At 41.6% G+C, this 24,248-nt stretch overlaps 3 protein-coding genes across 4 annotated transcripts in view; 2 read left to right on the forward strand and 1 right to left on the reverse strand.

Annotated features, from left to right (window-relative positions):
- zc3h7ba (zinc finger CCCH-type containing 7Ba) overlaps positions 1–536 on the reverse strand; it is a 25,984-nt gene extending 25,448 nt beyond the window's left edge. The window contains exon 1 of the mRNA XM_028600664.1: positions 490–536. Coding sequence (XP_028456465.1) covers positions 490–513 — 24 coding nt within the window. The 5' untranslated portion in view covers positions 514–536. The remainder of the gene's footprint in view (positions 1–489) is intronic.
- Positions 67–13,374, forward strand: rangap1a (RAN GTPase activating protein 1a). Of its 2 annotated transcripts, none has more exons than XM_028600670.1 (16): positions 67–213; positions 1,535–1,654; positions 1,825–1,952; positions 2,580–2,639; positions 2,854–3,033; positions 3,348–3,482; positions 3,835–3,993; positions 6,659–6,772; positions 6,945–7,044; positions 7,191–7,275; positions 7,869–8,004; positions 8,997–9,113; positions 10,128–10,233; positions 11,047–11,135; positions 12,002–12,123; positions 12,653–13,374. In XM_028600670.1, the coding sequence occupies exons 2-16, from the start codon at positions 1,543–1,545 to the stop codon at positions 12,732–12,734; spliced, it is 1,725 nt and encodes a 574-aa protein (XP_028456471.1). In that variant the 5' UTR covers positions 67–213; positions 1,535–1,542; the 3' UTR covers positions 12,735–13,374. The 2 variants fall into 2 exon arrangements, with proteins under 2 accessions (XP_028456471.1, XP_028456472.1); XM_028600671.1 differs by having other exon boundaries at positions 68–213; positions 12,002–12,166; positions 12,653–12,735.
- Positions 13,375–14,361: 987 nt separating this feature from the next.
- Positions 14,362–23,761, forward strand: chadla (chondroadherin-like a). Its single transcript, XM_028599107.1, has 10 exons — positions 14,362–14,520; positions 15,836–16,030; positions 16,164–16,319; positions 16,463–16,608; positions 17,287–17,525; positions 18,846–19,111; positions 19,923–20,259; positions 20,395–20,747; positions 21,276–21,442; positions 23,455–23,761. Exons 1-10 carry the CDS (start codon positions 14,362–14,364, stop codon positions 23,759–23,761), a joined length of 2,325 nt encoding a protein of 774 aa, XP_028454908.1.
- The last annotated feature ends 487 nt before the right edge of the window (positions 23,762–24,248 follow it).

A 24,248-nucleotide genomic window follows, 5' to 3' on the forward strand; every position in this document is an offset into this window, starting at 1 on the left:
TTGGCACTTTCGGAATGTAAATCATGTACACTGAATTTTCTTTTCTTTTTATTGTACAATTTAAAAACAAACAGTAGAGGGCAGCGATACGCCATTACAACGGATAGTCTGCCAAACCTCAAACAGAAGAAGACCTGGTTTTAAACACTAGGAGCAAGCGGGAGTGAGTGTGTGTGTGACTGGACAGGATTCAATCATCACAGCAGTGTTGTGGTAATGATGATATTAATTTATATCGGGAGTAAATTTAGTAAATGATTAGAGTTTGTGTAATAATAACGATCTAAACCGGGGACTGGAGGGCTTAGACTAACTGCTGTGTAGGTAACGTAGTCAGCGGTTGTTGCCGACTGGAGAGGCCGAGTAAAAGCCACGCTCTGTCCCACTTACCATTGCTAGCTAGCTGACTCACATTTCTATTTTATAATCATATTTTCCACCGGACTAAGCTTGTTAAGTATCTAGCAAGCACGGTATATGTTACTTAACCTGACAGTTGTCAACAACGGCCATAGTAACTCCACTGGCATCAAACCGTGTTGTTGTGTTAGCATGACGTTAGCAGCACTCGGCTAATGCTAGCCGCCGGGGACAACTGCTATCAGGAGAAAATCTACCCCAAAACAACATTTTTCTTTCTCTTCTTTGGGTTTTAACGGCAGCTTGCATCCTTAATGTTGCACTACTGTTATCTTCTGGAGTTAACTCCTACAGTGTCCAGCATGTCAGATTTTCCTCATCAGTCCTGTTCACACTCCAGTAACGTTATGTTCGAGCATGTTCGTTGTATTTATTTCAACATGTGCTTTCTCTCTGATACATATTTCTTCCAACTAACACGCACATGCTCTATTCTACAGTTTGTAGTACCTCACAGTGATCACCAAAACAGTTTGATGTGTGTGTTGGTCCAATTCTCAGCCTGCTTATTGTTACTTGCTTAAAACAACATTCAATTCTGATGAGTGAGTGAGTGAAACCCGTCGGCTGTCTTTCTGTGTTGAAGAAGCATGACAACTTAACTAATGTCTTTGCGTCTGGTTAGACAGTTAATTGGGAAGTGACTGACTTCAATAAGTTCTCATTTCGTTGAAGTTACCAGAAAACACTGTTCGTTGGACATGGAGGAGCTTCAGGATTTGTCCCTATCCTATGCTAACTTTAGATGAAATCTTTACCGTCTGTATTCTGTTTAGCGTACAAAGAGACATGTTCAAATCTACAAATTAAATCTGAGCTGCATTGTAATGTTGTACAGCAGGTACACATTTTAGTTTTAGGGTGGATTGTCCCTTTGCATAAACAGCACTTTCAGCAGTTTGTGTCTAGTAGAAAGGTGGACTAAACTTTCTAGAAAAAAAGACAATGTAGTTAAAGCCAGAATGTCCACGCTAAAACTGTGTTATGTGGTCAGTTATTTGATTCCTAATTGGTAATAAGTGATACCTGTTTGGCAAAGGAAACCAACTCTCTCATTGGACACCAGGATTATCATGAAACAGATTTAAAAGTGTATTATGTGTTTGTCCCTCAGGTGTCCCAATGGCGACAGACAGTGTTTCACAGTTGGCCGACTCTCTGGCTAAGGCTGCAGTAGAGGAAGGAGAGCTGAGCTACAAAGGCCAGGGAAGAAAGCTGGATGATGCCCAATCAGGTGAGTGTCAGGCATCATTGTGTGTGCATGTGTGCCAGAAACCCTGCCTCTAAGCCAGTGAGGCTTGATTGCTTAAACACATTAAAGTCTTGGTTTTAATGATTACAATGATTTTTTTCTTATCTTTCTTTCTCAACCTGTAACCCCTAACCATGTTCCTCCCTCTCCAGTGGAGGAGATGGTTAAGGAAATCCAGGACTTTAAGGATTTACAGGCTCTGAGGTTGGAGGGAAACACTATAGGTGTGGCGGCAGCACAGGCCATTGCCAAGGCCCTAGAAACAAAGAGCAAGTTCAAGGTTTGGATTGTTTATTCTTGACTTTTTTTTTTTTTTTCAGCATTCTCATTTAGGGCTGAAACTAACGATTACTTTCATTGTTGATTATTTTCTCCGTTAGTTGTTTGTTCTATAAAATGGTGAAAAATGTCGATCAGTGTTTCCCAAAGCCCAAGATTGATCCTCAAATGTCTTGTATTGTCCACAATTCAAAGATACTCAGTTTAATGTCACAGAGGAGAGAAGAAACTAGAACAATATTCACATTTAAGAAGCTGGAATCAGAGAATTTTGATTGTTTTTCCATAAACTGACTCAAACCGATGAATCAATTATCAAAATAGTTGTCCATTAATTTAATCGTTGACAACTAATCGATTCATCTTTGCAGCTCTACTTGTGAGATCCTGGTGGAACGGTTTGGGTCTATAAAAAAAGAATACCAAATTCCCATCATCATTTTCTTAAGCCTAATGTGATGTCAACAAAACCTTTTTTTTTTTTTGTTCGACAACCATTCCAAAACCTACAGATATTCCGTTTACTATCACATAAGACATGAAAAACTCTTCAGTTAGTTTTTTCATAATGGACTATATATTCAAGGTTGTCTCCCAGCTTACACTGTGTATCTTTACTCTCTTTCAGCGCTGTTATTGGAGTGACATGTTTACCGGTCGCCTGCGCTCTGAGATCCCACCTGCCCTGGTAACGCTCTTCTTCCTCAACATTCATGTCATTGTCAAAGCAAGTTTAGGCTTCCAGTCAAAACGTGTTGAAAAATTGCACACTGTTCATGTCTGGCGTTACTTCTGAATGATTGCATAGCTGTAACTATGTTGTTTTTTTATTTTGTCTTTGGGGACACTGCCCCGACTTATCCTGCCATTTATTTAGTGTCTTCTCTCTCCTTGTGTTGTAGAATTCACTGGGTGACGCTCTGATGCTGGCGGGTGCCAGGCTGACTGTTATAGACCTCAGTGACAACGCCTTTGGACCAGATGGGGTGAAGGGCATCGAGAAGTTGCTCAAGAGCACGGCCTGCTACACATTGCAGGAGCTACGGCTCAACAACTGTGGCATGGGCATTGGAGGGGGGAAGGTAAGTCATGAGAACCCTCTTTTTTAATAATGAGACATGTTTCCATCTACATTGTTGGGTACCATCATTGTTGGACAATATTCACTCACTGGTCACGTCACGGGCAGTCTAATGCAATCCAATACTCCTTTTAAGATGCAAATAATGTTCTTTAAGGAGTTGAAGACTAAGTTGAAGTTCAAGCACTGAAAGATAGACTAGATATATATTTTCAATGTTTTTTAAAGCTGGAATAAAAAGAGAATTTTCCCAAAAATAAAAAATGGTTGTAAAAATTCACAATATGTTACACATACAATTCTGTGTTTCCTCAGATCTTGGCTGCTTCATTGACCCAGTGCCATAAAAAGTCCAGCGCAGAGGGCACCCCCCTCGGCCTGAAGGTGTTTGTTGCAGGGAGGAACCGTCTGGAGAACGATGGAGCCACTGCCCTCGCTCAAGCCTTCCAGGTACAGGACTAACTACTGCTTGAGCTTTGAAGACTTTACTTGTTTCTGGGGAAACAGAAAAGTCTCCTTTGATGAAGAATGCCACATCACGCTACATTACGTTACGACAATTGTGAGAGATTTCACTACAGCTTTCCTTCCTGGAGCACTTAGCATATTATATAGCCATAGATTTATCTCAGATCAGTTTATATCTATGCAGCTCATATTGTCAGTTATTTGACTACTTGACCATAGTTGTTCAAAGCTGTACATATCTGTTAATGTTGACAAACTGCTGTGGTTCTCTGTGTTAAAGTACTGTGTGGATGTGTAGGTAGATTCATTTGGGGATTATAATTTGTGTTCCCAGTTGATGGGCAGCCTGGAGGAGATTCACATGCCCCAGAATGGCATCAATCATCCTGGTGTGACAGCTCTGGCCACAGCCGTGCAGCACAACGCAGGCCTCCGCATCCTCAACCTCAACGACAACACCTTCACTGAGAAGGGGGCTATCGCCATGGCTCAGGTACACAGACATCTCTGGGAGAGCCGTTGATTTGTTCTTTTCTTATTTGTTAGGAGTTTTTTTGTGGCTGTTGGCCCTTACATGTCTGAGTTCACTGCCTGAACTTGTGGGGTGCCCCAGGGTTCGGTTCTGGGACCTATTGTATTCGACCTTTATATGCTTCCACTTGGACACGTTATCAGTCAATTTAAAGGTATTTCATACCACTGCTATGTGGATGACATTCAATTGTATTTATCTTTTAAACCCAACCAGACTGATCATCTTATTGTTAGAGATGCACCGATTACAACTTTCTAGGCCGATTCCGATTTTCATTGAGTTAGTCCAGCCGATTCCGATTAAATTTTTTTCTAACCACTTTACAGCACACATAAATATTTATTTTCTATCTTTTCTTTAATAGAACATTTTGCACAGAACATAGAACATTTTTGGAACAGATAATGGATCACTATAAAATAGAACTATATAAATTACTCCTGGTGTGGGGATCTCACACACATGTAAAGGTCAATGTTAGAACCATTCCCTTCTTTTCACATCCAATATCACACTAAAAAAATGTGATTTTGGTTTTTGGTGTCATCCGCCCACACCCTACTTTTTCCTTGCAGGTGTTGCATATTGCAAACTGGTTATCTTCTGCACACACGCTGAAGAATGTCCAAACAGCTGACATGTTGCAGGTTAATTCACGAGGTTCCCTACATGTGCGTGAGTAGCGCAGACACGCGCTTCACACCGCGAGCGGGTACGTGTGACACATGTTGGAAAAGTTGAGCGAAAGGAAAAAGCGACTGAGCTGTCGCGTCCGTGTGTGCGTGCGTCCCTGAGAACTGTAACTTGTATAACTTACGTTGTCAGTTAATTGTAGCGTTGGCCGGCATGAAATCGGTATATGTCAGACTGCCCTGCCGGTTGCCGGTCATGGTTGAGCATGTGAAAACCGGCCAATTTCTGTCACCGGCCGGTCTATCGGTGCATCTCTACTAATTGTTTTACAGGAGTTTCTGTCTGCTATAAAAGACTGGATGGACAGTAACTTCCTTCCGTTAAATCCTGACAAAACTGAGGTTTTGATTGTTGCTGCGGACAGCATTGTGTCGGAGGTGGTTCCAGCCTAAGAAATCTTGGTGCGACTTTAGATCAGCCCATGAGCCTTGACAAACATGTAAAGTCACTAACCCACACTTGTTTTTTTACACCTTAGAAACATCGCTAAACTCAGACATGTTGTATCCTACACTGAGTTAGAAGTGATTTATACATGCATTTGTTTCTTCGCGTTTGGATTACTGTAATTCTGTTTTTACTTGCCTCACTAGATCATCTGTAGATCGTTTACAATTGGTCTAGTATGCTGCTGGTAGGTTGCTGACAAGGTCAGGGAGGCCATGATGTCATATTAGCCCTATCCTGGCCTCTTTTCACTGGCTACCGGTTAAATACAGGATCCAGTTCAAAATTCTTGTAATTACCTACAGACCCATCAATGGTCAGGCACCGGCTTACATAAGTGATCTGCTGCACCCTTATACTGTCAGCAGATCTTTGAGATAATCACATCAGGGCTTACTGGCTGTTCCTCGTACTAGGCTAAAAAGAAAAGGTGATAGAGCTTTTCAAACAATCGCTCCTTACCCCATATTTTAAGAATGTCTGCATCTGTTGAAATCTTTTTAAAAAACAACTCAAGACTCATCTTTTTAGTAAGATGTTCATCTAGCCAAATTGCAGACTGTATTATTGTGTATTTTTGTATTTTGTGTTTTACTAAGATTTGTGGTTTATTGTGCTTTTTATGACTATTGATCTGTTTTAATGTATGTATTTATTTGGCCTGTGAAGCACTTTGTGACTTTGTCTGTGAAAAGTGCTATACAAATAAACTTTATTTACTTACTACTTACATCAGACAACATCATGACAGTTGGCAATTGAGATAACAATGACCGTACTACCAGTGGCTGACAGTGAAAATCTCCTTGTCAAAATGATTGTTAAAATAAATGAATAATAAAAAAAAATAATTATTTTGAATGACAAGTGCAGGTGATTACCCCACTTCTTACATTGAATCCCCTAATCATTATCCCATCAATTTTATCATTTATTAGATGGATAAGTCCAGCAGTGCACAAACATAGAATGAAAGACATTGAATTTCAATTTTCTGCTGTACCAAGTTTTTAATACCTTGTTTGCCCAACACTGCAACATTTTTACAGACCTATGAACTTGGTGAAGGAGGTTATCTTTTCCTTCTTAAGGGCCCACACTAGGGCTGGGTGATATGGAGAAAATCCAATATCACAATATTTTTGACCAAATACCTCTATCGATACCACAACGATATTGTAGTGTTGACTATTGGTGCTTTCACAAAATATTTACATAATGGGATTTTTGATAAATATTCATCAGTAATGTGGATATAATGACTAAGTGGGGCAAGGCAAATAATAGAACAGTTACAACAGTCTGGTAGGTTCAGAAAATGACATCACTTTACTGTAATGCAGCTTCACGATATCGATATACAGTAATATTGATATATTGCCCAGCTCTAGCCCACACATAAACTTGCTGTTGCCATTAATTGAGGCTGAAGCCGCAGCAAACAATCTTTGAAGCCGTAGCAAATAATATCTGTGTCCTTCAGGCCCTGAAGCACCTACGCAGCATCCAGGTGATAAACTTTGGCGACTGTCTGGTGCGGCCAGCAGGAGCCATAGCTATTGCAGAAACTGTATCCGAGGGATTACCAATCCTCAAGGTGAGTGAACTATAGTATCTAAGTAGCCAGACTAAACATGGGCACACACCTGTGGACTTTGATCATTTCTATCCCAAATTTTGATCATTTCTATCCCAAATTTATTCTGAAAGGTCTTTTTCTTAACTTTTTTTCCTTCCCTTCTGAGTAAATATTCTGTTACGTTTGACAGGAACTCAATCTGTCATTTGGCGAGATTACAGAGGAAGCTGCTCTGGCTGTGGCACAAGCAGTAAAGGACCGGGACAAGCTGGAGAAACTGGACCTAAATGGTAAAAAAATAAAAAAAAAACGGCAAAAAACTAACTCACGCATCTGCCTTTTAAGTGACTTTCATTTGAAGACACGTTACTTAGAGACTTTCTTTATGATTATTTGCTCCCTACTACGTAGTAATAAAATGGTCTTTGATTTTCAGGTAACTGTCTAGGAGAGGATGGCTGCAAAGCTCTGAAAGATGCCATGGAAGGCATGAACATTGACAAGCTTCTAGGATCGCTCAGGTAATCATGTCATACTATAGCTCCTGTGGTGTATTTAATGGAATCCATATAAATCATATATAAAATTGAGTGTGTAGTGCGTTCCAACTGCTATGTGGATATTGTGTACACGAGAAATGCCCGGATGTACAGTATAATATATTAGCAAGACTTTCTGGGTATGATACAGGAGCTTGCTGGACAAACCCAACTGCCCCACAATGCATTGCAGCTCTTCAGATTTTCCAATTGCAGAGTGGGAGGCAGGCAGTTTAAATAATAACCCTTGGATAAAATAATTACAAATGATGGCAGGTGACGTTAAGGTACAATTGCAGGTGAAATGAATTCACATTTTTCCACCATAACCTTCCTCGTGGCTTGTGTAAATCTCATCTGTACCGCTGATGCCTGTTCTACTGTTTGATATTTGATTGATTTGTTTGGGGTCGAATACATCACATCTGCACCTGAAAAACGGACCCAATCTGCCCCACAATGACTTTGCACATGATTCTGTCGAATATCACGATTAGGGCTGTCCTCATCTAAAGATATTCTTAGTCGACTAACACTTATAGGATTTTGTCGATTTTGCCTTTAATTTGCCTCAGTGACGACGAGGGTGAGCCAGAGGATGACTATGAGGACGAAGATGAGGAAGAGGACGAAGATGACGAGGATGTGGAAGAGGAGGAACTAGCGGAGGAAGAGGAAGAAGAGGAGGAAGAGGAAAGCAATGACGTCAAGGTCAGAACGATGTGTGATGATGACGTGTGGCATCAAAGCAAACATTCCTCCACCCGCCCCGCCCCAAAAACAACATCCTTAATTACCTGTGCATACATGAGTCGAGTCAAGCTTTAATTTTCACCTAACAAACAGCAAGTTTGATTGTGATTCTAAAAACATTGTTTGTTCAAAAGCATACACAATGCCACGCTCCTGCTCATTGCAGTTGACGTGTCTGTAAGTTAAGCAATGTCAAATGTCTAATTTTTAGTCACGTATCACGATACATGGGTCACGATTCAATATATTGCAATATATTTCGATACTGTGCGTAAGGCGATATATTGGGATTTTTTTTAAGTATAATTTTAGAAAAACTAATATTTTAAAAAAGACATGATGTTCATAAAAGTCAGTACACAGAAAATCAAACTGCCAGTTTGGGATTGTGGTTCACAGGTTCTTAGTAAGCTAATGTTGATATGCTAAAGTAGGCCAAAGTTCAACCATAGCTACGTTGTTAGCTTCTAGCAAAAAGTCAGGCACTGTTAGGCAAGGACACTAGTGGTGCGTCTCAGCATAGCCATCTAGCAGTAGGGGGTTTAAACACAACATAAACGTGAACCACTGTCTTACATGAATCTTTTTGAACATTTAAAAAAATTAATGAATTAAAAATAAAATTGATATTGCCTTTTTGAAAATCGATAAAGTATTGCAAAATAAAATATTGCGAGTGTATCGATTTTTTTTCTTTTCTTACAACCCTACTGAAAAGAGTCAAAAACTGTAACAATTTAATTTGAAATGGAAAGATCCTTCTTCATGTGTATTGTTTTTGTTCCCATTCCTATTAATTAGGAGCATATGTTGCTATATTAATAATTCTGACATGTATTTCCACATCTTATAGCACACCAGCGTCAGTTTAAGGACACGTTAGCTGCTGTTGTGCATGTTTGGTGTTGTGGTTTAGTTGACTTTCTTTTTCTCTCCCCTTGCCCTCATAGCTGTCCACCCCTGTATCAGCACCACGGCCGCCAGACGTCTCCTCCTTCCTCAGCTTTCCATCTCCAGACAAACTGCTCAAACTGGGGGCCAAGAGGGCGTTGCTGATCGAGCAGCAGGTAAACACATTGTGATTCCACGAGTACATGCACACCAGCTTAAGTTTGTATCCACAGAACTGCATCGATCTGTTAATGAGCGGTACTAAAGTCTAAAACAAATGTCTCATCAATGTCTCTCTCAGTACTCATATTATGCTTTTTGGCTTTCTCCCTTTCTTTTATTTTGTTATATATCGTTTTTTGTACACTTTATAGGTTTAAAAAGTGAAAAAGCCCAAAGTCCCCCCCCAAAGGGACTTACCATCTCCAACAGAAAACACTGTTCACAAACTGCTCCAAACAGCTCTATTGTAGTCCAGCCTTTACTTCAGAGACCAACGTGGTCACTTTGTAACACACGTTATAATGCTCACCTAGCTGCTAGCATGGCACGCCCTCATACTCTGCTTCTGACTGGCTAGTAGTCCTTACCTAGGTACTGTCAGGGCACGCCCTCAAACTCTGCTTCTGACTGGCTAGTAGTCCTTACCTAGGTACTGTCAGGACACGCCCTCATACTCTGCTTCTGACTGGCTAGTAGTCCTTACCTAGGTACTGTCAGGACACGCCCTCATACTCTGCTTCTGACTGGCTAGTAGTCCTTACCTAGGTACTGTCAGGACACGCCCTCATACTCTGCTTCTGACTGGCTAGTAGTCCTTACCAAGGTACTGAGCATGTGCGTCTCCCAACAAAGATAGAACAGAAGTGAGATGTCTCACTCTGTAGCCAAAACAGAGAGCTCAACACACAGGGTGAAAAGAGGAGCTGTAGCAATGCAGTACTACGAAAACATTAAATTTTTTGAAAATTAAACCATGTAAAAATATTCTGGTACAACCTCTAAATACAATTATGAACCTGAAAATGAGCATAAAATGAGCACTTTAAACGTACATTTAAGAACATTAAAGTTGAAATGTATCTGTGTGATCACTCGATGCAGACGAACAAAGGATGCATCAGTTTGAGCATGTAGAAGCAGAGTAGACTTCATATCAGTAAATGCTTCTACCTTTTCTCTGTGTCTAGGTGGACGTGTCCGATGCTACAAAAACAGCTGAAGCCTTCCTCAAGATTGCATCTGTGTACAAGGAAGATAATAATGAAGTTAAGAATGCAGTGTTGGACAGCATTGGTGAGGCACTTTGTCTTCATGAGGCGATTCGATTGTTCTTGTACATTGCCCTTGCTGACCGAAGTGTTTGACTGACGAGAAACCTCGGGTTACAAATTAATTTATGCCGTTCAGTGTCTTGCAGTTATTTTATTTTCTTTTTTTATGTTGGACTCTGCTCTCGATCTGTCTAGTCAAGTACCCTTCCCATTTAGTGGAATTACTTGACATTTTAGAGAACATTTAGCTTATTTTACTTTCTTGCTAAGAGTTCCATAATAAGATTGATACTACTCTCATGTCTCTATGACAGTTATATAGCTGGAGCCGACAGCAGGTTAGCTTAGCTTAGCGCGAAGACTGGAATACAGGGAGAAACAGCTAGCAGAGGCTCTGTAAAAAGGCTTTTAAGTGGTGTCAATCTTTTTATCTAACTCAAGGCAAGAAAGCGAATAAGCATATTTTCCAAAATGTTTAACTATTACTTTAACCTGTCCATAAACAACTTTGGTTCATCGTCGTCATATTTGTTAATATCTCCTGTCATTCTCTGCTCGACCATAAAGAAAACATTTCCAGTAGCTGCATTGCATTATGGTCTGTTAAAGTTTTTGCTTTTTACCTGCCTTTAGACTGCACAGGTATTTGCTGAAAGATGCTAGTTAGGTCGTTTAACACAATCTATTTAAAAAATGTTTTTAATGCTTCACTTTATCCATTAAGAGTCTGTGCTAACAAGACATGCATTTTCAGTTACTTTCTTTTTTAGTTTACACTGTTGGAATATACGTTCGTAATAGCTTTTTTTTTCTTTTCTTTTTTCTTTTCTCTCAGACGCCCTTCTGAAAAAAGCTTTTGCCACTCCGTCCTTCCAAGGCTACAGCTTTGTATCATCTTTGTTAGTGCTGCTCGGACTTCTCAAGGTATGCTTAATCTGCACATATTCAGCAAAGTTTGACAAGGCACAGACACTTTTATTTCTTCACTGTCATTTTCTCATGCCTTTTTGCTTCCATTACATTTCTCTTCTATGCATTTCTCACTTTGGTCTTTTCCATTGGCGATTTTAGATCCTTTTAGCCCCCCTGAATTTCATCTCAGCCTCCTGAAAATTATAATAATAAAAAAATATATAATGTAGTGCTTCGAGTTAGTTTGTGAGGTTGTCGGTTAGTGACCGATGAGAAACAATTACAGGTTCATAGAAACAGGTTTAATATCCTGTGTGGCTGTCTCCGATGCTACGCACCTATAACCCAGTCAAGGAAAGGGTTAACGGAAACGTAGTTTTGGCCAATCAGAGGAGGTTGTGCCAGACTCCTGTCTTTGGCTGAGTGTCTATCGGATCTGTCAGAGGGAGAGCAGCAGACGGTTGGGAAGTTTAACGTTGGTAGTCCCCACAGAAGAAGTTAGTCATTTCATGGCGCAGATTAGAACCCAAACTGAAACGTGAGAAACAAAAATTGCTGAATGTTGGAACATTGTGTCAAATTGGTCATTATTGCTGTGACTCATAAAGTGTCAGGTTTAGTTAAAAACCAGACTGTATAATATTAATGTCATAGTGTAATGTAAAAAATCATAGTGTTAATAGTGTAAAAAAACGTTAGCTGACGTTGTTGTTCAGTAGCTAGCTCCGAGATTATCAGCTAATGAAATTACCGATTTAATGGGGGTTTTAACACATTTGCATTGCGCTGCATAGCCCCCCTAAAGGTCCTAGAATCGCCCCTGGTCTTTTCACTACATTTTCCATTGTTTTAAACATTCCTCTCTTTTCTGTCCTCAGAGTGAGGACAAGGTGAAGCCTGTGCTCGTGGTTCCCGGCCACCTCCACGCCTTGGAGCACGTCGTTCGACAGGACTACTTCCCCAAAGAGAACGTGGCCGTGCTGCAGGCCTTCATGTCCCGGTAAGGACGTGACAGAATGAGCCAATCAGCAGGCAGCTTCCAGGTACAAAATACCACAGTTACCATCCTATCTTCAGGAATGAAGCACATAATGAATGTTTTGCACTTTTGTCCGCATAGTAACAGTGGTGGACACAGGTGATGGCTCATTTTTGTGTTGGAATGGGTTTATTTATTTATTTAAATGTATTTTAATTAAACCCTTTAGTTTCAGTGGACTAACATGTAACTTTCTGGCCCTATCACTCATAGTAATTTATTCTTAAAGTTGTAATCCACTACAAAAATCCAGTTCTGGTGGTGTACTGTTGGACTGGAGTATCTGACAACATTAGCTCATCAGCACATGAGGTATTCGGTATGCATCGCTCCCGGCTTGTCACCCAGGTTGTATCTGAGTTATCATGACCAGGGAACAACCCGTGTTGAATGGGTTGGTTTGAATTGACAAAAGAGGGGTTAATCCCGGGTAAGCTGACCCTGGTCATTGGTGTGAAAGAGGTATAACTGTGTTTGTTGTTATTTACAGAAACATCAGGGCTCTGGAGTCATGTGGCAGTGCCAGAAACAGCCTTCAGTCAACATTGCAGAGAATCAGGCCTGAGGGCTGAGGACTGTGGACACACACACACCCCCACACACACACAAACACAAACCCACACACAGACACCGACAGACAGACTGACTGATCACTAATGGACCTTGGGAGAAAAAAACTGCACACATGGGCCCAAATTCGAAGCAAGTAAAGCAGAGCAGCACTTGAGAAGAACTCACTCCGCTTCACTGTGTCACCGCTGTTCTTCACAAGTTCAGCAACAAACCTCTTCCTGGACTCTGGACTGGACTTGAATGCTTTTGTGTTTTGAAGTAGACCATGCTCTTATGGTGTGGACTAACTGAAGTGCTTTGTGTACACTCTTATAACCACAAGACAGCACTTTGGTGCTAACTAGAAAAGCTCTGACCAGAGTTAATCTGGGCTCAAAGTTTCAGCTATTGTACATTTTCTGTTTCTTATATAGCTTTTACTATTCTGCTGTTTTATATTAAATGTTTATTGAACTTGGTAATATGATCAAACAATCGTGTTAAATATGTATTACACTGACAAATATTATCAAAATAAGACTGTAAAAAAACAATAGAACAATCAAAAGTGATGAAATCTAATTAAATGTATTTTTTGCTTTTAATGAGACTGAGTTTTTGCATTAGGGTTGTGAAAATAAACCTGCTTTGAGTGTTGAATGTCTTTTACAGTTTTTGCATATTAACTGCACACAAAGGGGTAATGCCACAAGAAAAGAATAAGATTAAGACATACTTAGATGATCCGGCAAGGGGAAATTACATTTTGCACTAATGGAGAGATGTCATAGTGGAATAAACTGAGCAACACAATGGCTCTTATGAATTTGTATTGCAATCAAACTAGATCTCTTTTATCCCTGCTGATTAAAGTTATGGAAGAAACTCATTTGTTTTGTACATATTTTGTTCAGATTTGTATAGTGGCTCTGGGTTTCAAAGAAGTAAAAAGCCTGAATGTTACAAACCAAGAAGAGTCAGTTTATCTCTTGCATATATCAACAAATCCAGTTGCTCCCTGTGTTTCGGCCTCTTAACAAGACCGAAAATGTAAAGCCAAGGTGTTAATTTGCAGTGAGGGGGCTCAGGGATCAGGGGTCATCGTGAAAGAATTTACCAAAGCCTTGTTTGTTAGCCTGCTGGACGGGTGGCAGTAAGTGCTGGACACGCTCGGAGGGAAATAAAGCAGCAGATAACTGAAGCCTGAATATAAACCGCCTTTAGCTCAGTGACAGCCTGAAATTCTGCTTTAAGGTAAGCCAGTTTTAGTTTTTTTTTTTTCTTTTCATTACAAGAGTTTGGTTTGTCGGTATATGCTCCAGTCTGTTTTTGAGGTTAGATTTAGATTTTCTTGGAACTGTTTTTCTCCTGATGAGCATACACTGAGAAGGTTCTAGTGCAAATTTGAGATAATGAAAAGTAAAAGTATTTGACAACCAGCAATGACATCCCTTAAACAATGTGTTTAAGGGATGTCATCACAAGCAGTAGTCTGAACTGTTAATTATATATATATATATATATATATATATAGCACCAAACTTTGGTTAAGCTTGTGCCTGATTACACATTCACTGAATGGTTGAAAGAGTTTTGACAGCAGGTTTGACTCTCTTTTTAAATTCATATTTCTATTTTCTGGCACAGATGCTTTTCTTCTCTGCTGCGGCCCTCCTGCTGGTTTTAGCGCTGAGTTCAGCCGTTGAAGCAGGCAAATGTCCCAGAGTGTGCAGCTGTGACAGCACCAAGCTCGCGGTCACCTGTGTTGGCAAGAACTTAACGGAGATTCCCCCGACTATAGAGGAGGTGAGGAATTCAAATGTAAAGTGTAGTGCTTCCCTTTCACTTCACACAAGTGTTTGAGGAAAAAACACTTAAGTGCTCCTATTATGCTTTTTGGTTTTTCCCCTTTCCTTTTTTGTGCATGTTATAGGTTTACAAAGTGAAAACACCCAAAGGGACTTACCGTCTCCAACAGAAAACACTGTTCACCAACTGCTCCAAACAGCTCTATTGTAGTCCAGCCTTTACTTCAGAGACCAACGTGGTCACTTTGTAACACACGTTATAATGCTCGCCTAGCTGCTAGCATGGTACACCCTCATACTCTGCTTCTGACTGGCTAGTAGTCCTTACCTAGGTACTGTCAGGGCCTCATACTCTGCTTCTGACTGGCTAGTAGTCCTTACCTAGGTACTGTCAGGACACGCCCTCATACTCTGCTTCTGACTGGCTAGTAGTCCTTACCTAGGTACTGTCAGGGCACGCCCTCATACTCTGCTTCTGACTGGCTAGTAGTCCTTACCTAGGTACTGTCAGGGCACGCCCTCATACTCTGCTTCTGACTGGCTAGTAGTCCTTACCTAGGTACTGTCAGGGCACGCCTTCATACTCTGCTTCTGACTGGCTAGTAGTCCTTACTTAGCTACTGAGCATGTGCGACTCCCAACAAAGATGGAACAGAAGTGAGATGTCTCACTCTGTAGCTAAAACAGAGAGCTCAACACACAGGGTGAAAAGAGGAGCTGCAGCAATGTGCAGTACAACAAAAATATGGTGTTTTTTGAAAATTAAACCATGTAAACCTATTCTGATATAACCCCTAAATACAATTATGAACCTGAAAATGAGCGTAATATGAGCTCTTTAATGGCAGCTGTTGACTATTTGGTGCATTTCAGATTAGGTAAATGTTAGTCTATATCCTTGATTTTGCAGCAGCTCTGTGCGGAGTTTAGCGCCAACCATGAATATTCTGATTGGTTTAAAGAAATGCCAATAAACCAGAGCACTTTTCCTCCCATCCCCGAATGCTATGTAGAGTAGCCAGACCCTCCTTCAGCACGTTTTGGAGGAGGGTCTGGCAAAGCGAGACTAGGTAAATGTACACACACTTTTTTAAGACCTCTTGCATGCTATTCATACTGTTGGACAGCTATGAAGGAAAACAGGAGATAAGTGTTTTGCACAGGGCCTCTACAGCAAAAGTATTGCTCTTATCACTGGCAGAGCTCTATCAGAAAGGTTCCAGTCAGGGGCCTCCTCCTGATTCTCCTCCTGGCCTTTAATTGTGCATCACTGCCTCAGATACATCCTACGTTCCGTTTTATCGCCCTAACAGATTACAGTGAAACTTGACCTGAGGAACAACAACCTGCAGGTGCTGCCCAGGGGGGCGTTCACCCTCACACCCTACCTCACCCACCTCAACCTGCAGCGCTGCAACATCATCAAGGTGAAGGAGGGCGCTTTCCGGACCCTGGGACGCCTGGTCTCCCTAAACATGGCCAACAACAAAATCACCGTCCTCTATCAGGTAGGAGGGCAGAACTGCAACACTGAAGAGACCGAGTTGAGATGGTATTGGGGGTTGAAACATTCAGAAAGTATGATGTTATCTCATTTTCCCTTTCCCTCCCTTTGTACCTCCTACCTCTGACCCGATGCAGGAGTCCTTTGACGGCCTCTCCTCCTTGAAGGAGCTGCACCTGGACCATAACCGTGTGGAGGAGATCCAGCCTGGAGCCTTCACACAGCTCGGTTTCCTCAACATGCTGGCCCTCACCCACAACCAGCTAGTTTACATCCCTAACATGGCCTTCCAGGTACTCCGACTTATTGATTATAGGCTTTTGTTTTTTAATCATCACAAACTGATACGAAGATGCTGCTGCACACACAAACTGTACACACAATGAAGGATTATGTTTGGCAATATGATCCCACAGCAATCTGACTCCTCTTCCAGGGCCTGAACAACATCAAGTGGCTTCGTCTTAGCCATAACGCCCTGAACAACTTGGACCCCGAGGCCTTCGCTGGACTGTTCACCCTGAGCCGCCTCAGCCTGGACCACAATGAGCTGCAGTTCTTCCCCACTCAGACCATGACCAGGTGGGACCATCTGAAGGTGCTATTTTCATATGCTATGTCATAAACAGTGCTTATGACTTCTCAGCAGAAGAATAGGAACAAATGTCGCCGCTTTTTGCTAACTAGGAGCAAAGTATTATTGGCAAAACAAACCTGATTGTGTTATTGCTGACGAGTACAAGACCAGAGAGAGAAATTAGAACACTGGGATTGTCGCTTAGATTTTCACCTTGAGGGCTACTGACAGAAATTCGTAATCTGTCCTCTCTGTTAACACCCATTGCATGTCAGAAAGAGGGATCTCTCATCTGTTACTCTTCTTGAGTTTTCTTCCTTTTTTTCCAATTAAAATAGTTTTTGTGGCAGGGTGAGGGGGGGGGTGTTCTCTCCCCACGGATTTGTGATTTAGAGCTTTATTTGACCTGAATCAGTGCAGTGTAACTTTTTGCCACTCTGTGCCTAAGGTTGGCACTGTTGGTCAGTCCAGTTTCCCATTCGGTAAAGTTCTGGTAAACTTAAATCTGATGTAAGAAGGTGCGGGAATTAATAAATTGGAGTCAGATTTGACAGGCCTTATGGCCTTATTTTAGACAGAATTCCCTCTACACCTACAGAGGGAAGAAAAAGTACATAATGAAATATCAAACCGCAGGTCATTTGTCATTCAACTTGTTACTTTACTCTCCTCTCCTTCTGAAGACCCCCTGAGGTCACGCGCCTGGACATGAGCCACAACCCCATGACCTACCTCGGGGAGGAATCTGTCTCCATGCCGAAGCTTACACACCTCTACCTCAACCACATGTCCCTTCAGGACCTTTCTGATCAGGCTTTGTCCCGCGCCCCCCTCCTCTCCCATTTGGACCTCAGCCACAATCAGCTTCGTTACCTGAAGCCCCTCTCAGGGCCCGAGGCACTGACCAGCCTCAACTTGACAGGTACAACTTTTTTTTTTTGGAACTCATATTTTATTTTCACCAAAATATTCCATTCCATACGTACAATACAATTTTACATTTTTACCTTACACTTCACACATTTATAGCTGCTATGAAAATATACAGATAGGCAAGTAAATATCGCATTCATATTGAAATCAATAAATAAAATACAAATAAATAAAGAGAAAAAAGAAAGGAAACAAAACAATAAAAAAGTAATAATAAGACAAAAGTATACTTTTCTCATTGCATTAGTAGACTCATTACAGGGCTCCATCTCTTTATAAATGTGGGTCTTTGTAGCCTTATTGCATATGTAATTTGTTCCATCTCATACAGTTCCCATACTTTTTTAAGCCAAATATTATATGTGGGTGGTTCCGGTTTCAACCATCTTATCGTGATACACTTAATAGCGGCTCCTAAGAGTATTTGTAACAGATAGATTTTCCCCCAAAACCTTTCGGGATTGAACCAAGGAAGACTACCTTTGGGTCATTAGGGATATTTTGGTGAAACACTTCTCTCAGGGCGTCTAACACTTCCTTCCAAAAAGGACTCAACTTTGGACAAGACCAGAAAATGTGAGTGTGGTTTCCACTTTGTGGTCCACAGTTTCTCCAACATTTGTCTGAGGAGGTCAGGAGACAGGTACAACTTTTTGATTGACATAAAATCAGGGGCGGAGCCATACGTTGTAAACATTTGAGGCTCAGCCCATACCTAGGCGGGGTCTGAGCGCATGCTCCATTTACGGCAGCTTTTTGCACTATTTTTCAAGCCATTTGAATTTAACTGGAATGTCTAGAAGTCTGTACATCATTTGGGAAAAGCATGATAGCTGCCAAGAAAAATAATCATCCCGTAGAGACTACATTCGATTTTGTATCTAATTGTTCTCCGACTGTCTTCATCATTTTGAAACCAGAACACATTCAATGTTAATGACAAATTTTCACTCCTGCTCCCTAAAACGGGGCAAACATTGTCTGATTTGTAAGTTACAAAGCGTAGGTAGGGAAGGAATTTGGCTAAAAAAAACATATTTTTTAGTAGAGTTTCCAGAATAAATGGCGATATTTCCCTAGTAGTAGAAATGTTGCTCCATTGATTTGCCGGTCCAGTCGGAGAAACTAGGGAAATTACAACAAATTATTTTAAAACCCTAAAAGATTTGGGGCTTTTGACAATTTTTGACATTCGGGGCTGGAGCCACAGAAGCCCACTCCCTCGTTCTGCCCCTGACACAAATTTAGACATGGAGGATAATAACATACATATGCAATATTTCCTGATCATTACTCATTTTTCTTAAAGGCAACCCAGTGTACTGTAACTGCTACATGCGGCCCCTGAGGGGGTGGGCGAGTGTCCGTGGTGTGAAGCTGCTGGGGGCCTGCGCTGGACCACCTCACCTCTCAGAGGAGCCGCTGCAGGCCGTGGCTCCTCTGGATCTGCGCTGCCGCAGCAGGGCGGAGACACTGAAGGCTGAGTTTGAGGAGGATGATGAGAGCGCAGGAAGCATCCCACCCACAGCCAAACCCAAGCAGAAAGTCAAGTGTCCAGTTAACTGTGACTGTGATGTGAGTGTTTTAAGGTGCATTAGTCGACTAATCGGTCGTTTTGGTCTTAGTCGACTAAGATTTCTTTAGTCGATTAGTCATTTTTTATGCTTATTCATGCTTAATTACTTAATTCCAAGAAACTTCTGAGCACATTTATGGTAAACACAAGATTTAAAGTGGTGCTTTTGCAGGATTAATTGTGGAGAAACTCAGTTTTACAGATGGTTAATTAACTACATTTATATTGTGCTTTTCTAGTCTTAACCACCTCTCAAAGCGCACAGCTCTGTCAATTAAATCAACTAATCGATTAGTGGACACAATCGTATAAGTGTTAGTCGACTAAGAATTTCTTTAGTCGAGGACAGCCCTACCACATTGGCTGCTTTGCTTTGCTCTGTACATACAGTGTGTGCAAAAGTCCGACTTCACAGTACATTTTGGCCCGACTAAATTCTGACATTTTTGTCACTTTTTCTGACATTTTTTATCACTTTGTTCGACATTTTTGTCATTTCTTTCGACATTTTTGTCACTTTTTCCGACGTTTTTAGGCGCTTCTTTTCCTATGATGGCTGAGGAACTTTTTCCTGACTTCTTTAGGACTTTATGTGGACCAAACTGTGAGTTAGAAGACTATATGACACGTGCAATAATACAGTCAAAGATATTTGACTTTTTCGATTAAATAAACACATTAATAAACTAAACATGTCTGACCCTTGATGTGATTCTTATTTCCCAGCGTGGCCCTCTGGGAAATTGAGTTTGACACCCCTGACCTAAACCATTGTTTTTAATACTGCATTCTGGTTTTAACCCTCCCTAGATTGAAGTCCAGCACGCCACATGTGAGGGTCGGGGTCACACCAAAGTCCCACGAGGCTTCCCCACTAAGACACAGCTGCTTGACCTCCGCAGCAACCACTTCCACCACCTTCCTGCCAACAGCTTCCCAGGCACCAGCCAAGTTGTTTCTCTTCACCTGGAGTTGTGCAAAATCCACGAAATCGAAGGCGGTGCCTTTCGGGGAATGAGAAACCTGTTTTATTTGTATCTTTCTGACAATGACCTCACATCCTTGGACCCCAGAGCCTTTGCTGGAGCCCCAGAGCTCAACTACCTTCACCTGGAAGGGAACCGACTGATACAGTTCCCTGGATCAGGTGAGTGGTTAGTCTAGTCAAGTGTGACTGCATGTACATTACAAGAATTGACACCATACATACAGTATGTATTTAAAGAAAACAGGAAACTAAAAAACACATGATATTTTCTGTCTCTTTGTGTCTCTCTTGTAGCTCTGGCACTCTTACCAAGTCTGTTTGTGTTACACTTGGAGCGAAATGCCATCTCCAAACTGGAGCCCACTGGTTTGCTGTCCTCAGTAACACCTAAACTTCAGGAACTTTTCTTGACCAACAACACCATAACTGCTATTGCCAAGGGTGCCCTGGACTCTGCTTTCCTCGGTACACTTCATCTGGATTCAAATCAGCTGACGGAGATCCCTACCCAGGCTCTGTTCGAGGCCCCTAACCTGGAGGAACTCAACCTGTCTCAGAATTCAATTCGCTGGGTGGGACCAAACGCATTCAAGCCCATATCTCACAGTCTGAAGAGGCTTTACATGGACCAGATGGGCATGGAGAAGGTACGAGAGATCTTTTTGTGTAAGCCAACAGGACAACACTTCCCATATCTTAAGTGTCTCGTGCATCATAAACTTTAATTTCTGTCTTTTTAATCTATCATGTTATTAATTCTAGAAATATGTGGAGGTTGTTAATGCGATTTCGCCAACAAGTAGCTGAAAGGACTCTTTGAAGCATGGATTTTGAGTGTATGCTTATTGCCATGTTGTTAGTTGTTGGAGTCTGAAATGCTCCAAATGAGGGTTAAAGGGTGGGAAGGAAGTCTAAGTCTGAGACTAATGCACATGTGCCCCAAACATAACTAAGACGAACACCAAAACATATTTTTTAAGTGAATTTAACATCTTGTGGAAACGAGATTCTAACAAAAGGAAAAACACCTTCCTTCACATCAGACTGTGAAGTCTGTATGTGAATTTAAGTATTGGATTAATATTATTCTCAACACTGAGACCATATTTAATGCTAACGGCTACAGAAAGCAGGGCTTATTGCTGACCAGCTCTTTAAATGATACCACGGTCCAGATGTCCAGGGATGCTCTGGCAGGGCTGGGCCCAGGGCTGAGGGCCCTGACTGTGAGAGGAAACCAGCTGGAGGAGCTCCCTGACCTGAGCCCCCTGACCGGCCTGCAGGTGGTCGACCTGCAGGACAACCCCTTGATGTGTGACTGTCCTCTGCTGCCGCTACGCAGGTCAGTGCAGAGTTCCCCCGATATTAGGGCTATGCTAGTCTATTGTTACGTTTTTGACAGAATAGAACCCAAATGCAGACACAACACAGAGCCGGAGTAGCGTTAACAGGTTTATTCCAAAAGTTCAAAGTTCCAGGTTTTAACAAAAGGGGATAACAAGTCCAGGTCCACAGAGGGGTACAGGTCTAGGGTTCAGAGCAGGAATTAGGGCTGTCCTCGACTAAAGAAATTCTTAGTCGACTAACACTTATACGATTGTGTCGACTAATCGATTAGTTGATTTAATCGACAGAGCTGTGAGCTTTGAGAGGTGGTTAAGACTAGAAAAGCACAATATAAATGTAGTTAATTAACCATCTGTAAAACTGAGTTTCTCCACAATTAATCCTGCAAAAGCACCACTTTAAATCTTGTGTTTACCATAAATGTGCTCAGAAGTTTCTTGGAAATAAGTAATTAAGCATGAATAAGCATAAAAAATGACTAATCGACTAAAGAAATCTCAGTCGACTAAGACCAAAACGACCGATTAGTCGACTAATCGACTAAGAGGTGGCAGCCCTACTTGTTAGGGTTAGGGTATAATACTGTGTAGTCCAAGTGGTGGTGTCGAGTCCGTTGAGAGGTCCAGTTGCGGCAAGCAAGATAGATAGATAGATAGATAGATAGATAGATAGATAGATAGATAGGTAGGTGGGTGGGTGGGTGGCAGGAGTGAAGTGGAGGCAGGAGTCAGGTTCCAATAACGTTGTCTAGACTATCATCCGACGAGGAGTGGTAGGTTGACCAGGTGTATGTAGCAGAGGTGATTGGTTTAGTTTGGCTGCAGCTGGAACCCTGACTCCCGCACACCAGACTTCACTCCTGCAATTAAGAACAGAGAGGGGAGGTGGGGGAGCAGAGACAGAGAGCTGTCTAGCAGCAGCCACAGCAGCCTAACAGTCTATATTCACGACGTTCCACTTCTGGGTTTGCTCAGTTGCCGCTAGGGGTGGGGGAAAAAAATCAATACAGCATAGTTTTGCGATATTTTACTAGGCAATACCGTATCGATACACAGACGCCAAGTATCGATCCATTACTATATATGTGTTGGTCAGTTTGTCTGCTTGACAATCCCATTTTGCAGCAATAAAATTGAAGTGAGATGAACAAACAGAAAAAAATTGTCTTTTTAGATTAAACAGATGTTGACAAAGTTTCCTTTTGGGGACACAATTTGAAATTGGGAAAAATTTAAAGTTGGAAAAAAGGTGATAAATTGCAAAATATCGCAGAATATTGCAATACGTTTAAAATCGCAATAATATCATATCGTGAGGCCTCTGGTGATTCCCACCCCTAGTTGTCACCGGAAATTCTGCCGGATGTCACTATTTTCGGCTGGATGTCCTTTACCTTCTTCTTTCTTTGTGGATTTCTGAGGACTATGGTTAACTGCTCCTCAGATCTCTGCAGGGTAAATCCAGACAGCTAGCTAGACTATCTGTCCAATCTGAGCTCTCTGTTGCACGACTAAAACAACTTTTGAACGTCCACATGTTCCACCAAAACAAGTCCCTTCCCGAGGCTATTTTGCAGAGGCACCGTGGCTCCATGCAGCGCTTAGCGCCACTCATGACGATTGTGATTGGTTTAAAGAAATGCCAATAAACCAGAGCACGTTTTTCTCCCATCCCGGAATGCTGTGTAGACTAGCCAGACCCTCCTCTGCCTCGCTGTGGAGGAAGGTCCGGCAATGGGGGACTAGGGCTATGCAAATCATTTGGAAGAAAACTTATTTTTTTCTCCCTTTTGGCAATAACTTGAGCTGTTATTAGCAAATTAATTTTGTTTGTTTTGTTTTTTTATGGCTGGAGGGTGGCACAGTTGGTAGTAAGTTTGTGAACTTTCATCACTGCTGCTGAAGTGTTCTTGAGCAACACCTAGGTCCTAGATAGTGAACTGTTACCAAAAGCTACATTATTGCCAATACTTATTTGACTATGTGCTTGTTTCCCTCTGTCTCTCAGGTGGATGGAGAATGTAAGTTTGGAGGTGATCGCCACCTGTGGTCACCCTCCTGAGGTCAGAGGTCAGAATGTCATGGACGTCCACGTGTTCACGTCTTGCCCAGAAAGCAGCGCTCCTCCAGACGAGAGGGTTGTTGTGGCCCCGACACCTCCAAATGTGCAGAAACCCAAAGCCAGCCTCTCGAAGGAACCTGGAGTCAAAGCTAGTCCTGCAAAGCCCAAAACTAAACTACCCAAACCACCCAAGAACAAGCCTCAGAGGAAACCTGTGGCAACAAAAGTCATAAAGAACAAGAAGACACTGTAATAAGTGAATTTAACAAATTAAAAGCGTGAAGATCATGTTTCAAAATTAAAGAGTTTAAGATTATTGTGTGGAATTTACATGCACTATAATACTATACTATATGAGCATAATAAACACAGCAAAGCAAAGAAGGAAAAGAAAAGAAAGAAGCAACCTGAGTACCCAGCCTATTGCCTTCCCAATCCTGCAGGAGATATACATTGATGGGATTTGCTTGACAGATAGACAACATAACCACATCTTCAACACAGTCTGGGTCTGTCCGAGGTTTCTTCCTAAAAAGGGAGTTTTTCCTCGCCACTGTCGCATTTATGCATGCTCTTGGGGGGAATCAATGCAATTGTTGGGTCTTTGTAAATTATAGAGTGTGGTCTAGACCTACTCTATCCTTAAAGTGTCCTGCGATAACTCCTGTTATAATTTGATACTATAAATAAAATTTAATTTAATTGAATTTAATGAAAGATTGTCTCATTTAGTTCAGAGT

The sequence above is a fragment of the Perca flavescens genome, chromosome 15 (genome assembly GCF_004354835.1).
Source record: "Perca flavescens isolate YP-PL-M2 chromosome 15, PFLA_1.0, whole genome shotgun sequence".
NCBI classification, from domain to species: domain Eukaryota; kingdom Metazoa; phylum Chordata; class Actinopteri; order Perciformes; family Percidae; genus Perca; species Perca flavescens.

Excerpts from the sequence above, each read along its gene's own strand:
- rangap1a (XM_028600670.1), top strand. The coding sequence starts at position 1,543 with ATGGCGACAGACAGTGTTTCACAGTTGGCCGACTCTCTGGCTAAGGCT. Across the intron at positions 1,655-1,824 it reads GCTGGATGATGCCCAATCAG|TGGAGGAGATGGTTAAGGAA; the intron begins GTGAGTGTCAGG and ends CTCCCTCTCCAG. Across the intron at positions 11,136-12,001 it reads TGCTGCTCGGACTTCTCAAG|AGTGAGGACAAGGTGAAGCC; the intron begins GTATGCTTAATC and ends TTCTGTCCTCAG.
- chadla (XM_028599107.1), top strand. The coding sequence starts at position 14,362 with ATGCTTTTCTTCTCTGCTGCGGCCCTCCTGCTGGTTTTAGCGCTGAGT. Across the intron at positions 20,260-20,394 it reads GATACAGTTCCCTGGATCAG|CTCTGGCACTCTTACCAAGT; the intron begins GTGAGTGGTTAG and ends TCTCTCTTGTAG. Across the intron at positions 21,443-23,454 it reads CCTCTGCTGCCGCTACGCAG|GTGGATGGAGAATGTAAGTT; the intron begins GTCAGTGCAGAG and ends TCTGTCTCTCAG.